Below are 15,980 nucleotides of genomic sequence, written 5' to 3'. Positions count from 1 at the left end.
TTCTTTTCTGAAGTTGAAATGGTCTCTTCTACTTACAAAAAAAAAAAAAAAAACAAAGTCAATTTTATTATGTTCCCATTCAAATGATTTTTTAGGAGAGATCGTATTAAAATGTATAAAAACCAGATGACAAAAGGCAGGACAAAGGCCAGAGTAAATGCTGAGCAGGTGTGCTGCAAGCATGTGACTCTGGGCCTGCATGTCCAAAAGACCCCGGGCAAGCTGCATCAGGCACAGTCTGGCCTGCACCGTTCACAAAGCCTGACCTTGCCTTGCAGACTTTGAGACTGAGCAGGTAATGGATTAGGATCCGATACAGCAGAATAAGACGTCCAATATATATATTTTTTTAAATATAATTGAATACCATTTCTAAAATGGCAACAGTTCTCAGCTTTGCTCGGCGTGGGACAGATGGATTGCGCGACGGCTTTCAATGAATGGTTGCGAGAATGCGCCCAGCGACAGAAAAGCTCAAACAAAAATAAAGCGCTAATCCGAGCTGGCTTGACCGACCCCAAACAAAGGAGGAAGGGTTGGGCAGCAGGTGTCTGGCATTAGCTGTGGTGTCAAAGGAGCCATTCGCCTTCATAAAAAGTGTGAAAACACAACGTAGGTACCTGTCTGGGCGAACAAGAGAAGCCTCATTACAGCTTCGGAGAGGTCGTATTGCAAGGTGTCACGAAAAAGAGCAGAGGTCTCCACACCCTCTGCCAGAGGAAACGGGACCACCTGACCTTGGAGAGAGACTACAATGATGTGGTCCAGCAGGGCTATTGCATCTGAGAGCAGGACAGCCTTAGATCTAATGGACATTACCATAACAATGAGGGCAGCTGACAGCCAGATGGATGTACAAGGGCCTCAGTGCTGTCTAAACAGGAGTCCTCAGCCCAGCTGCTATTCTTCCCAATGAATTCTTTGGCTAATCAATTTTAACTGCAAGGGGGAATAATTCACCCCCACACTGCTTCATCACTTCAACACATGTCAATTTCATTTAAAAATGAAAAAATTTAATGGAAAAAAAAATACTCTTAGGAGGTATTTTTTAATCACTTAGGAGAGTTACAGCAAAGTGGCAACGCTTTTCTGTAACTCTGTGTGTGTGTGTGTGTGTGTGTGTGTGTGTGTGTATGTGTGTGGCGGGGTGAGGGTTACCAATCAAAATGGGGAACAATTAGCTGGCCAGACTGGAATATTGATCATGACAATATCATCAGCGCAAAGTAGTGTCAGATATACCATGATCAGATTGAGAGGGGAGCAAGGCTGTCCAACACACACTTACAGACACCACAGTCCACCATGGAGTCACCTAGCCTCCTGAGCTCATGCTAATCTCTGCTGAGCACTGTTACAGTAAATTACTGACAGTAAGAAGTGAATCAGGACACACAGCAGCTGGTACTGCAGAGCCAACATGGCTGACTCATCTCATGCTTCTCGTCTTCTGATGTCTACATCAGCATTTTACAGCTATCGTGCAGGAAGAAAGAATGCGGAGAGAATGACCCTGTGTCGGACCACACCGCCGTCTGTGACCAATCACCATCCCGGCCGCTCAAGTGCTGCTCTTCAGGAGGCTGGCCCGCGTTTGACAGACAGTTCTGTTACCTGCCTGACGTCTCGAGCAGGAGAGCAGGGCGGGAGCAGGAGCAGGAGCAGGGCTGCTTTTACACACAGGGCAGGAGAGACAATGGCTACCGCCTGCTCTAAGGGGAACCATGTGTGGCCTTATTGAAAAAATACCCATCTTCTCAGAGCAAGGTGGGGGGGGGGGGAGGGTGGGGGTGTCCGGAGGTATAGAGTCAACCCCGCCGGGCCCTGCACACGAGGCGCACATGAAAGGCCTGGCCCAGCACCAGATCCCGCCCAGCCAGACGGGCTTCTGGGTAAGGAGCTGCCGGTTCCCCACCCCGGTCCCGGGCATTCCAAAGTTTATTTGAAATTCCGAGCCCCGCCAGCCCGGGCAACGTTTCGACAGACGCGTCCGCGCCGTGGGCGGATGGACCCTCTGCAGCGACAGACTCTACCGGCAGCACCGCAGCACAGCTCCGAGGCCCGCGTGAGTAAAACGTTTACGCGGTAAATAACGCGTTTAACTGCCCTTTATAACGCAAAACCGTCACTGCGTCCAGCCAAAGATCACATGCTATTGCTAAACTCCCGAGTATTAAATTCTCTGGTAAAAAAATCTCAATAAAATCATCGCGATCTGAATAAAAAACGAGGGTAAATCGAAGAGTCTGACATTTTTGGCGCAGGGTGATGGGACAAAGGGCCCTCCCTTTGCTCTCACTGCGGGCCCAGCTGCCCTGCGCTAAACGGAATCAGCTCACTTTCAGTAAATGACAAAAACTCGCTGGCCGGCCAGTCTGTACTTTTCGGCTGTATTGCTGCATTTTTTTCCTTCTCTCCAACCCAGCGCAGGACAACAGCAACGGAGCAGAGAGACGTGAAAACCAGGCCCTGGGTGCGCTTCACAATCGGCCCTCTGTTCTAGCGCCGTCTCCTGGACCGAATTCTCCATCTAGTGGCCAAACCCGCGGTCTGCTCGCGCCATCAGCGGGGTCCCGTTCAGGCCGGGCCGAACGCACGGGATCGGGTTATCCCTTCACCTGCTCGCTCTCGGTCCCCGCCACCTGTTAAACGACCCCACACACCCCCCCCCCGACGCTACGCTATGCTAACGAAGTCCTTGGCCAGCGTGCTTACTCGCCATTCAGTCCAGTCACCCTCCAGAGGCGTTTGCGACAGCATAATATCTATTTGTGTCACAGTGCAGCATAGTGGTTAAGGAGAAAGACTCCTCACCGAAAGGTTGCTGGTTCAATTCCCCACTGGGGCACTGCTGCTGTACCCTTGGGAGAGGTACTTAACCCGCAATTGCCTCAGTAAATATCCGGCTGTATTAATGATAACACTATGAAGGGGGGAAAAAAAAAGGCCAGTAATGTAAAGTAATGTTACATTTACAACATTATTAATTTAACATATTACCGGCAGAGACTGTATGTGTATGTTGTTCTTTCCCTTTCTTGCCCATTTCCTTTGTACTGAGTCCTTATGTGGCTTCTTGCTTGTGTTGTACTCTGCCTCACTTTGCTTTGAATAAAAGCTTCTGCCCAATGAGTAAATGTAAATGTGCTAGTCTGACACATACTGCACCCTTGCAATGACTTTTAAGAGCACTGTAGAAAAAATAATATTTTTAAAAAACAACCTAATTTAAACATGGAACATACTAAGGTACTCCCTTTTAGAAATGGGATCCCCAATATCACCATGATTCCTGGCAACCTTTCAATTCCATTTTATAGCTGTGTTCCACTTTCAATCAGTAGTACTACAGACCTCGGTGACCTCATAGCTGGTTACAGGCATGCCTACCACCTGCAGTGCTCTGAGCCACGTCATTCGGCACACCTTCAGCCCAAACTGCAGCTACAGCTTCATGGGATTCAGGGGAGAGCACAGGAAAGAGGAGGAAGAATAACACCCCAGCAATGGATTTCAGATTAAGGCCCAACAGCCATTCGGGCACCTACAGCGTTCGATCGGGGCTTTTGACATTCACAGCAGTTCAAATCACAGACGGCTCGCCCTCACTACCGCAGGGCCAGAGCCCGCTGCCCGCTGCCCGCTGCCCGCTGCCCGCGTCTCTCTCTCTCTCTCTCTCTCTCTCACGCGCGTGGTTGGGAGTCGGGGCTTTCTGAAGGGAGTCCCGCGGAGGTGAGGAGCAGATGGGCAGACTGCAGGCATCTCTCCTCCGCCGCTGCATCCCATTAAGAACTGCAGAAATTGGAAACAGGTCCCTGGGAGAGGCCCGTGGCCAGACTCCCCGAGGATGAAAGAAGACAGGCTCCCAGAGCCGGGCCTGGAAAAAAGATCCCGCCACACCAGCAGAAAAGGCTGGAGATGAGGGAGGACGGAGGGGTGATGGGGGGCAGACGGGGGAGGCCATGCCAGCGGGCCACCTCCCGATTAGGTTACTGGGGTTATGTGGTCATTTATCGGAGGCTACAAAGGAAACGGGTTGCGGGTGGGCTTTCAGCTATGGCGGCCCTCGGAAGGGCCGGAGGAGAATGCCCAGCTTTCCTATACAGAGCACAGTGAGCTACAGGCGAAAAGACGGCGTCTGTTTGACCTGACATGAAACTGTGAAGAACAGGAGAAAATGGGTCTGTGTAACTGCAGATTCAAGGTCTGCTGGGGCCACTCCTTTCGATACTACACTGGCCAGAGGGGCTGAAGCCCCATGAACCTCACTGCACATGTGTGGTAAATCTAGCCAGCAGCTATTCATAATTCGTGATTTCAGGATACCATCTGGCAGGACCAATGATATCCTATTCTTAATAGCATTGACAGGGATGATGTGCTATAGACAGAATTAAACAGTTGGTTGGTGACATGGAAATTTGGGTGGCAGTATGGCACATAGTGGTAAGAATCCCAAGGGTTGCCGGTTTGACTCCCCGCTGGGGCACTGCTGTTGTACACTTGGGCAAGGTACTTAATCCACAACTGCCTCAGCAAAAACGTATAAGCTGTATAAATGGGTAACATGTAAAAACGGGTAATCTATGTAAGCCACTCTGGCTAAGAGCGTCTGCTAAATGCTGACAATCTAATACAACTAGCTAGTTAACATAGCAGCCTCTTGCGCCTCTGATGGATGAGCTCTGAGGTCAACGTGAGGGAGAGGCACTCACTCACTCAGATCAGACACGGAACAGCCTCACGTCCTGCCAACCCATCTCCGTTTGCTCTCTAAGTAATTTCCACAGATCTGTGCAGCACCAGGTCCTTCTGAAGTGTGGCTAGTGATGTCACTGGAGTTTTCTGAAGCGACCGTCAGACTTTCCCTTCAATAGTAAGATCTTTAATAAGGTTCAACGGGGAAAAAAAGAAGAAAATAATTATCTGTTCCACTGATCGAACGCCCGGGCAGCGCGCCACATCGCCTGGCAACACCGTCCTGTCGGGAGGCTGTTTTCCATCTGTGGAGACCCTGGAGAGGGCTTACAAAGCCAGATCACGGCCTCGGACCCGCCGGAGCGGTCCGGCCCGTCAGCTCCGCGAACCGGAGCCATCTCATATCCCCGTCCACTGAGTCATCAGATCTGTGTTCTGACCCGAATGGTCGTGACACATACTGGGAAGAGAGAAGCTGTGGAAGAACCCGCTGTTCCCATCACCCGAGCTCAAACACTTGGTCATTACGCTGCGGGTAAAAGGTCCTGCTGGAGAAGTTGTCCACCCCCTTAAAAGCGAGGGTAAAAGGCAAGGTAAAAAGTAAGCTAAAAAGCCTTAACAATGGGCACTTTGCCATAAGGTGAAGAGGTTTCATAGATGTTTGAGATGGAATGAAACACTTGGACTGCTCAAAGGCTTAGTGAACAGACCTGAAACCTGGTAAATGTGGAAGGTCTGAGAGGTCAGGCACACCCAGGCGGGGCTTTGTGCTTTTGTTTGTGCGTGAGTGCGTGCATGTGTGTGCGCGTGAGGAGATGAAACCGCAAGCCACTCCGCATACCACCTGTGTTAACTTAGCACACAAAAAACCAATTACCAGCACATGAAAGCCTTTAAATTCCAATGCATTTCGCGTTATGTAATCTGTTCTCTTGGTGGTGTTTACACCTTTTTTCCACGGTGAGAGACTACACACACAGCCTGGATGCTTCTCAAATGTCCGGCATTTGTCTTCCGAAACCGCAAGTGGCATTCCGTGTAGACATTCCCTAACAAACCAAGGCAAACACTTTCCAGAGGTACTACGCCTTCCAGCAATTTGGTAATCCCTCAGAGTGGAACTTAAACAACAAACCACTACATATCCCTCCCACAACAAAACCAGGCCTGGGATGACCTAAAGGGAAGCTAAGCCTTCCCATCATTCTCCAGCTGAACCTTTCAGAACCACCAGCTGCAGCATGTACGCTACCTGGTGGATTCATTTTGGAGGTTACTTGACTGCAAACTTCTGCACCTGCCCCTGGACCCCAAACTCAGATCCCTCAAAAGCTATAAGTAACAAATGGCTAGTGCTAGATGACAGCCACTTTCAACTAATGACTGTGGATCTGAGACGTGTCACATTCTTTAGGCAAAGATGGCCAATAATGTATGAAGACAAAATTCTTCAAAATAAATATATATTCTTGAAGATATGTCTGCTCTCAGGCTAATTACATTGTGAGACATTTCCAAACTGGGCTATATGGATATGCACATTCACAGTGATCACTGAGTTAGGCTTGGCCTGCCACAGAAATGCATTAGTCCATGCATGAGCTCGAGCAGACGTTTATGGTCAGATACATATGAAAATCACTTGATGCAGATTACCCCCTGTCTTCATGACCTTATCCCACACCAGTGATGAACCATCAGAACCAGTCAAATATCTATAAACTCACAGGGGTTTGGCTGGTGATAGGGGTTCACAGGGGATCAGGGTTGGTGCATCCTGTTTGATCTGCACCCCTGATTAAACTGAGGGGTGACTCCCACACCCTCTCCCGCCCCACTGGGGGGCTTCTTACCTGATCAGGGACTCCAGGATGAGGGGCGAGGCGCCCTTCTGGAACTCCAGCTCCTTGTAGTGCAGGGCCTTGGCGTAGGCGCGGCACTTGGCCGCCCTCTCCCCCAGAAGCACGATGCCATTATCATCCCTCAGGGGAAGCGGACCCTGGAGGAGGAGAGGGGACACGTCTCTGTCACACACTGCGGGCACCAGACGCACACGCACGCACGCACGCACGCACCACACACACACACACACACACCAGACACACACACGCGCGCACACACGCACGCACACACACGCACGCACACGCACGCGCGCGCACACACACGCACGCACACACACACGCACGCACACACACGCACGCGCGCACACACACACACACACAGACACCAGACACACGCGCGCACACACACACACACACACGCGCGCACACACACACACGCACACACACACACGCACACACACGCACGCACCACACACACCAGACAGACACACACACACACCAGACACACACACACCAGACAGACACACACACACCAGACACACACACACACCAGACACACACACACACCAGACACACACACACACGCGCGCGCACGCACGCACACACACACACGCACGCGCCCAGACACACACACACCAGACACACACACACCAGACACACACACACCAGACACACACACACCAGACACAGACACACACACACACACACACACACACACACACACACACACACACACACAGACACACACACACAGACACACACACCAAGGGCAGGCTGTTTGCAATTTACAGTTACGATTTTCCAGTACTCAGAGTGAGCCTGCAACCAGGTTCCCTTTCTGAGCTTTTAAAGTGGGATGACTGTCTGAATAATGTGTGTTTGGAAATCTTTCTCTGTATGTATAAACGAAGCCCCACGGGTCGCTACGCCTTATTCACGGTACAGCCGGCCCGTTCAACGCTACTCAAGAGCCTTACTTCTCCTGCTTCACACACACTGTACGCCTCAGACGCTGCTCTCCACGGAGGGAATTCTGCATCCTTGTAAATCAAAGGGATTGTCACGCGCTTCCTGAATGAAACCTTGCCAGGTTACGGTCCCATTAAAACAAATTATGAAGCGGAGGATTTGTGGCTGGGCTTAGAGGCAGTTGTAGGTTAACAAGTGACTTGGCAGCGCTCGCAGAGAACAACATATCAATGTCAGCTGCAAAGGTTTTTTTTTTTTTTTTGGTGGACTGAAATTTAATAAACTGTCTGGTCCTCTGCATTTTCAACATTTTTCACAGAGTACTTTTAGTGAAGTGGGAGACTTAATAAAGAGATCTGATCTGACATTGTTACGAGGCAACAATTTGTTCAGATTTTAGAATTGCCAAAGGAGAAACGTATGGAGAAAAAGATTTCGGACGGGCTCTGCGGAGCAAAGGACTGCTTTCTAAATTTTTGAAATGAGAGAGCAGCTTCCCGTTGGGTCCTTCCTTGTTAATAACGTCAGACATACTGCACTGATTACAGCATAGGAGGACCTGCACCGGGACAGGGGTGTGGCTGAACACAGACAGGCTTTGAACACGGGGACTGTCTGTTAAAGAAACAGCCGTGAACTGTGGAAATATTTACTTCCTGCAGCTTTCTTGGGAAACACACGCACACTCAGTGTTTATTTTTCCGATTTGAGGTTGGGACTTCAGAAGTAATAAAGATGACTCTGAACAAACCAGCTCAGAGGAACAGCGTGCCTTTTCAGACATCCGCAGAACAGCACCGTGATACACACCACTCTGCTGTTCCGGGAAACAGCAACGGGAGTCCCAGCCTGTCACTGTGACTTAGTGTGACAAAGACGCAGTACCGGTGCCACTCAATGTGAAAGTGAAAAGGAAAGGGGCAGACAGGCACACGTCTGTGTGTGTGTGTGTGTGTGTGTGTGTGTGTGTGTGTAACAAGACAGCAGGAGAGAGAAGACACAGGAAAAAGGTAGGGGGAGAGATGGCAGGAGATAAGAGAAAGAAGCAAAACCAGGGTGTGCTTGAGTGAGAGTGTAGAAGAGAGAAGCACTATCAATCTCTGCCAGTGTGTGTGTGTGTGTGCATGTGTGTGTGTGTGCGCGTGTAGAAAGAGAGCAGGGGAGAGAGGAGACAGGAAGAGGAGAGAAATGTAAGTAGACAAGAGAAAGAAGAGAAAGCAGGGAGTGAGAGTGTGGAAGAGAGAGGCACTACTGATCCCTGTCAGCGTGTGTGTGTGTATGTGTGTGTGCGTGTGTGTGTAGGTGTGTGTGTGTGTAGGTGTGTGTGTAGGTGAGAGCGATAGATGGAGACCACCGTGTAAGACGGGACATGATGCAAGAACGGGGGGCGTGGCAGTGTCGGGCGGGGCACCTTGTCGCTGTGCTCCATGAACTCGGCCAGGTTGAGCAGGGTCTGCGTGACCTCGGCGATGTCCTGCGAGGTGAGCGCCAGCTCGATGCTGCGGATCAGCTCGTCCTGCTGATCCTCGCTCAGCTCCGACCAGCACGACAGGAAGGCGGCGTTGAACAGGTCCCTGTGGGGAGGAAGTGAGGTCAGCTCATTCACGCTCTCTCGTCACAGCTTCTGTGGGCTCAGGCAGTGAATCAAACCCCTAAATACTCCAGCTTTCATAGTCTAGCATGTGAATATCAACAGAGCATGATATTACATATAAGATTACACTCACTATAAGCCGAATCATACCCGTCTGCTCACAGCACCTGTGCTCACTTCAGTGAGGGTGAGGGATTGGATGCATATGTGGCATCACATGGTAGTCAGGTGGGCGCAGTTGGAGCAGACCAAGTAGAGGAATGAATGCTGAATAAGGCATGTAGGGTGACTGGAACACAACTCTACCACAAAAAACCTGCCCTTCTGAGCTGACAGACAAGCGGAGCCTCATCATAGCTGTGCCTGGTGTTCTTAGATTCATAAAATAACTACTCCGCACCGTGTACGTTAACATACACATGTTTATCAACCTGAGAACAGCTGTGTCTCTGTGACAAGGCGCTTACCTGGGGGGACTGAAACCTATGTGCGCCTGGGTCACCTGTGAGCAACCTTGGCAGGCAGGGATAAAGCAGCAGTCTTCCGGGAACACACACGCCCGCTTGGCCTCGCGTCTGCCCTTCCAGGCAGCTTCCTCACACACATATGGATGCGATTTTTCCTGGCCTCTACTGGCCGCTCCTACTCTGTTCCTGAAATTCTGCGTTTAGTCATGGACATCAAACGGATCGAAGCGCTCGCATCAGTCGGCGAAGTGAAATCGGTTTCATTAGGGAGCAGATGTGAGCCATTACTGTGGCCGCGGATTCCCGTCCGTCCGCTGTCATCTAAGCGAGAGCTGCAATGGCGTTACGGATCTGATTCACTGGGGGATTCTGGGAAGGGAGCGGAACAGTCAAGGCCCATTCCTCGGCCACCTCTCCCCTCCGAGGAGTCTCTATTAAAAGCTTCACCTTTTGTTTCAGAACCCCGGTGTATGCAGCTAACCGGCTCGTGCCGGAACGGGCTGGTGGGCGGGGAGTGGCCGGTGAGGGTGGGGAGTGGGTTCAGGGGGCAGGGCTTACCTGGCCAGCAGGATGTAGGTTTGGGCCAGAGACCAGCGCCAGCTAGCCTTGTGCCGGAGGGGAGCGGCAGGCAGAGAGACAACTGGCAGGCAGGGAGTGGGTGGTAGAGATGGGGTGTGGGTAGTGGGGGCGTGGCTTACCCGGGCAGTGGTATATACGTTTGGGCCAGAGACCAGTGCTATCTAGCCTCGTATCGCAGGGGCTGGTGGGCAGGGCGTTGGTGGTGGGGGCGGGGCTTACCTGGCCAGCGGGATGTAGGTCTGGGCAAGGGACCAGCAGGAGCGCAGGGCGGGGGAGGACGACTCCTTCAGCAGCACCACACTCAGGCGTCGCAGCCATTCCAGCCAGTCGTCCTTCGACACCTTCCTGGCCGCACCCCAGGCCTGCGAGGGAGCGGGAGACACAAGAGGCAACCGATTAGAGCTCCGTTTCCCGGGTCAGCCCTCCTGGGTCTCGGGTCCCGTTTCATGAGCACGAGACAGACAGGGCCGCCCCCACGGGGGGGGAAACGATAAAATGCGCCTGCAGGAAGCAGAGAGGAGGGAGAGAGATGACTCCCCCAGCCCTGGCGTCCCGAGGCCTGAGAGCTCTCTTTTATGAGCTCGGGCTGTTAAACCGCACCGGAACGCCAGCGTAAACACGGAGTCGAGAGGGATGAATGGCTGGACTGGGACGCGGCGCTGGAGCCCGGAGTGGGCCGGCTCTGCACGGGAGACGAAAAAACCAGCAGCAGCGGGCGGCGGCCCAGGCCAGCACGGGAGAGCGGTAAAACCGAGAGCGAGGAAGAGGAGGAGGAAGAGCGGGGGGCGGGAAGGGAAAGCCATCTTTCCTCCGTGCCCGCCGCTAAAGGGTCGCTCGGTTTTCAGCCACAGCACGTGCTTAAGAGGTCAAGGAGTGCAGATTTCCCATGATCCACTGCTGCAACTCATCTGGGCGGGGCGGGGGCTGCCCTTAAAAACACTTTTGAATGTACACTGCATTACTGACGCCCAGCCAGCTGTGACAGCCCAGCCGCCCATAAAACTCAGAGCTCGAAAATGACCCTCTTCACACCCTACTCAAGACCCCTCAGAAATCTCGCACGTATTTGCCTGGGCTTTTTTCCCAATGTCTTTACAGCCTTTTCAAAGGTTTCACTGCTGTTTACTCACGTTTCTCTATCAAAACCCCAGAGAGCAGGCATTATAGGTGTCCAGCTCTTTCAGGAGTGTGAAACCCGTCTGAACATGCCATTCAGACCTATAAACCTACAGTTGTAATTAATTCAATTATGGAATTAAAGCCTCGCAGGGACCAGAAACTGTGCTCCGCAGGTCTAGATGTAACGAATACTGCATTAATGTAAATACTACCGGTTTAATGTACACTTGACTCAATCCAAACCTACTGACCCACAACTTATTAATCTCTACTTAAAGTTATTGCTACAGTCTCCTTTGCTAGACTCTTGCAATGGAGCCAGTTAGTATGATTAATACCGCTGCAAGCGTGTGTGTTACGTAATGTGATGTGTGTTCACTTCACACTGAAGAATTTCATTCAGTTGACCTGACTGGCTTTCTCCAGGTATGATTTCAAGCGCAGGTGCTCAGGCTGTTCCACGAAGCACAGCGTGTAACGCTTCTGGATACAGACAGGTGTGAGGGGTGGAGCCACAGCAGCTGGAGCTGTGGTGCCAGGTAGACAGCTGGGTTTACGCTGTACAAACCGCATACCGGCAAACAGACAGGTGTTGCACCCGGGGCTTTGAGATCGACCCCATTGCGCACACAGGCCAGGTCTTTTGGAAATAATATCTTCCCGGCTGCCTCTAAGGCTAAGCCCGAAAACACACAGAGCTCAGCGCTAATGACAGGGGCAGAGAGCCGGACCCCCGACACCCCCCCCCCCCCCTTTGACCATCGCTGCGGACCACTCAGCCCTTCACTCTGTGGGGTTGAACTGTGTGTGAGGTGTGAAATTACAAAGCAAATGCGTAATCACGCTAGACACCAGTAATGAAGGGGGTTAAGGCCTGCAGACAGGTGTCCAGACTGAGCCGTGACGGAGCTTCCCCAAAGTGGCGACAGGATCACTGCACTGACATTAACCGTGAGCTCAACTGGGGCTCGGACACACAGATATGCCAGTGACGCTGAACTTTTCTAGGATCAGACGTAATCCAGTCTGTCACCATTCAGGACCAGCAAGATCAATCCGTCTCCGTCCCCCTCTCTCCCTCACACACACACACACACACACACACACTCACACACACACTCAACCACAAACTCACAGGGTCTGTGGGACGTGAGCTCCTCTCTGTATTTGTGTTTTACGGTTGCCGTGGCTATGAGCCGCCGGTCCAGAGCACTGCTCTTCTCTTCAGCCCGCCGAGCGCCGGGTTTCTGCTTTCATCTCGGCCGAGGCTGCAGCCGCAGCGGGGGCTCATGGGAAACCCTCTGCTGACCAATAACGTTTTAATGAACTGGCGAGCCGTGCGGGGGGAGAGAGCGGTAGGATGGGGAGATGTGTACGGAGGGAGAGGGAGGACAGGGGAGGGGAGAGGAGGGGGAGAGAGTGGCGGGAGACGGACCTTCTGCAGCGCCGAGGTGCTGACGTGCAGCTTCTTCATGGGCCCGGACTCCACCGGCCCGCTGACCAGCGTGTCGCCCTGGTTACCGCGCAGCTGCCGGTGCTGGAAGATCAGGGGGTCCTCCTCCTCCTCCGCCAGCGTGTACCCCTGAGAGACACGGCACAGTGAGTCACACACAGCATGCACACACACAGAGACGCACACACACACGCAGACACACACGCACGCACGCATGCACTCTCTCACACACCCAGTCTCACACAGACACATACACACACACACACACACACACACACACACACACACACACACACACACACACACACACACACAGACAAACAAACAGACACAGATCACTGAGGCAAAGGGATCCAATACAGACATTTCAGTGATGGAAAACCTTACCAACATAACAAAACAATGCGCGGCCACAGCACTGTTTATCTGTTACTTGTTTTTTCCTGTTGAATTTACCATGGAGATGGAGAACGTGCCGGCCTTTTCTCGCCACCGTGACCGTGTAAGACTTCCTGTAATCACCACAGCGGGGCTAGCTGATAGGCTTCACCCCGGTGGCTATGAGTCAACAGGAAGGATCATGTGTGGCGATGGGACAGGCTAATTGCTTTCTGATGAAAGGGAGCGATTGGCTCGCAGTGAAGGCACGTGTGCGGAGTAACGGGGACGCCCAACGGGCACCCGGCCCTGGAGGAGCACAACTCACACCGGCACACAACGGGGTGACTGTTACGCCCCAGCCCCGCAGCCCGCTCAGGCCGCACTCGGTGACATCACTACTGTTCCGCCCCTTTTTTCCTCCACTTAAAGAATAAGAGTCGCTTACTCAACTTCAGTGGATGCACTCCTGTTCTGCTGTGACTGGAGTCACTCTGGCTAAGAACATCTGCTGAATTAACGTGATGTAGTATAATGTAATGTGAAGTAACACCAGCGCCTGAAAGAGGCCAGACCAAGCCGGAGTCCGGGGGCTTCGTTTCTGACCTTGACGATGCGGCAGATGAGAACATCGTAGCGCTGGTGGTTGACCCTGTGCTTCAGCATAACTTTGTTCACCATGGGAATGAAGATCTGGTACTGAAAGGCAGAGGAGAGAGACAGGCTTTATCACACACTGTTTCACCTTTATAATCCATACACATACACGCGGAGCGTGTGCATGTGGGTAAGATATATGCTTGCATGGCACTTTTCAAGGGACGTGATTTCATGTGCTTGAGGGCTGTAAAAAAGCACACAAGCGTCTAAGCAGATCCACCTTTACAAACGGGCGGCCAGCGAATCAAAGCCATGCCTGGCCTAATGAAAAACTGCAGCTTCCGAGCCTGGGAGAGCCAAGCACAGGGCCTGCTGCTGTTCAGGGCAGGGGAGAGGCTGACATCATCTGCGGCCCCCCCTCACCCCCCTCCCGCCCCCGTACGCCGCCGATGAGCCATGTGGGGCTATGACATCATTACACGGTCTGATCTAAAGCATACAGTGAGCAGAGGGCAGGATGCTTCACCGGGTGGTGAGCTCATCGCTGGCCTGGGAGGAGAGGTAAACAAGCCGGGCTGTACTCGGCCGGGCACCCCGACACGGGAGGGGGGAGGGGGGTTCGGGAGGTGGGTGGGAGTCTTGTGTTACCTTCTTCCCCAGCTGGAAGACCAGGGAGGACAGGGTGTCCATGGCGGTGATTCGGAGCTCGGGGGTCCCGTCCAGCGTGCGAACGATGGGGTGGATGATCCGGGAGGCGTAGTCGGTGAAGTCCAGGGACTCCGTCAGCCGGTCCAGGGTCTCCAGGGCGACCCTGCGCAGGTGGAGGGGGGGGGGAGCAGACAGCACGGAGAAACGAGTGAGGGGGTTCCCAGCGTGACCCCACCCCCTGACAGCGAGCGGGAAACGGCTCGTAGGCGCATTCCGTTCCCGCGGACGTTTTATTTGAGCCGATGTTTTTCGGCCCCCGAGACACCGCACGCCGTTCTCTCCGTGACGCATAAAACAGGTGCGAGAATAGCGTGGTTCCCGGAGCATGGGGGGGAGTAGCGGTCCAGAAACGGCGTTAATTGATCGGTCAGGAGACAGAACCGCCTTTCCCAAAATGCCACATTCCCCTCATGTTTTAAATGCTTATGGCATTCTTCACAACTTGTCAAAATTTGTTTTCAGAGGTGAGCGTCATTTGTGCGAATTACGTAAGCTTTCAACAAGGAAGGGCTTTTAAAGTGTTTTGCTGGGAAAAGGGGAGGGGGTGGGGGGGGGTCAATTAAGGAGCTGGCAGACGGCGGGGCCAAGAAGGGGTCTGCTCCCCTCGTTAGGAAAACGACCAATCCGCTCAATCCACTCTCTGTGAACTACAGAGGCCTGTGTCATCTCAGACAGGCCCTGTGTCAGTCCTCACCTCCACGGTTTGGTGGAGTTCCAAGCGCACGGTGGCGGCTGCCAAGGCTACCTACGGAGCGGGGGCCTGCATTTTCAGCGAGCCTCGTCCTTGGTGTGGCACTTTCTGCTCTGTGTTGGTTGGCATGACGCTGGGAAGTCTGGGGAATGAGTTGAATATAAATGGTGTCTTCCGCGGGCCAAAGCCGCAGAAATATGTGTAAAAGGCTTTGTGCCCCGCTGCATTTAATTTAATTTGACGTGTCACACGAGGACAGACGGAGGTCTCGGGGATTTGTGGCACCTCGATAATCACCTGACACCACCAAAACAACCCTGTTCTTTCAAAGTACAGAGAGAGCTCTGTATTTCCACTGAGTGAGAAAGGCCCCGAAACAGCCCTGTTCTCACAGAGGAGAGTGTTCTGTATATTTCCACTAAGGGAAGGAAGCCCTGAAACAGTCCGGTTCTCAGAGAGTACAGAGAGCTCTGTGCATTTCCATTGAGTGAAAGTGGCCCTGAAACTGTTCTAACAGAGGAAAGAGCTCTGTATATTTCCACTGAGGTAAGCAGGCCCTGAAGAAACTCTGTTTTCAGAGAAAGGAGAGCGCTGTATTTCCACTGAGTGAAATTGGCCCTGAAACAGCTCTGTGTGTTCTGGGCTGATAGAGGAATGTGCACCAGCACAAACTTGGACCATTCTGCCTCTTTCCATAGAATCCGTTCAAGTGTGTCTACAAACAGGGGTAACATGTGCAGCATGGCCCTGTGCAACATTACCATTCCACACCGGCTGAAATCGCATCCACAGGGTGCAGCACAGAGGGCTTTGAAGCACAGGAAATGACATCAAACGCGTGCGTGAATAAATCTAGATGAAAGAGCTGCAAGGTTGCTGG

At 52.5% G+C, this 15,980-nt stretch overlaps 1 protein-coding gene across 2 annotated transcripts in view; it reads right to left on the bottom strand.

The window, feature by feature from the left end:
* The window catches only part of mtor (mechanistic target of rapamycin kinase), a 102,412-nt gene that overhangs the window by 63,426 nt on the left and 23,006 nt on the right, over positions 1 to 15,980 (bottom strand). For both annotated transcript variants that reach the window (XM_036534475.1, XM_036534476.1), the window contains 6 exons: positions 14,350 to 14,512; positions 13,708 to 13,800; positions 12,706 to 12,852; positions 10,371 to 10,513; positions 8,923 to 9,085; positions 6,555 to 6,700 (listed from right to left, as the gene is read on the bottom strand). In XM_036534475.1, the coding sequence (XP_036390368.1) occupies positions 6,555 to 6,700; positions 8,923 to 9,085; positions 10,371 to 10,513; positions 12,706 to 12,852; positions 13,708 to 13,800; positions 14,350 to 14,512 (855 nt within the window). The remainder of the gene's footprint in view (positions 1 to 6,554; positions 6,701 to 8,922; positions 9,086 to 10,370; positions 10,514 to 12,705; positions 12,853 to 13,707; positions 13,801 to 14,349; positions 14,513 to 15,980) is intronic.

The sequence above is a fragment of the Megalops cyprinoides genome, chromosome 7 (assembly GCF_013368585.1).
Source record: "Megalops cyprinoides isolate fMegCyp1 chromosome 7, fMegCyp1.pri, whole genome shotgun sequence".
Taxonomy (NCBI): Eukaryota; Metazoa; Chordata; class Actinopteri; order Elopiformes; family Megalopidae; genus Megalops; species Megalops cyprinoides.
This window is presented reverse-complemented; position numbering and strand designations above follow the sequence as displayed.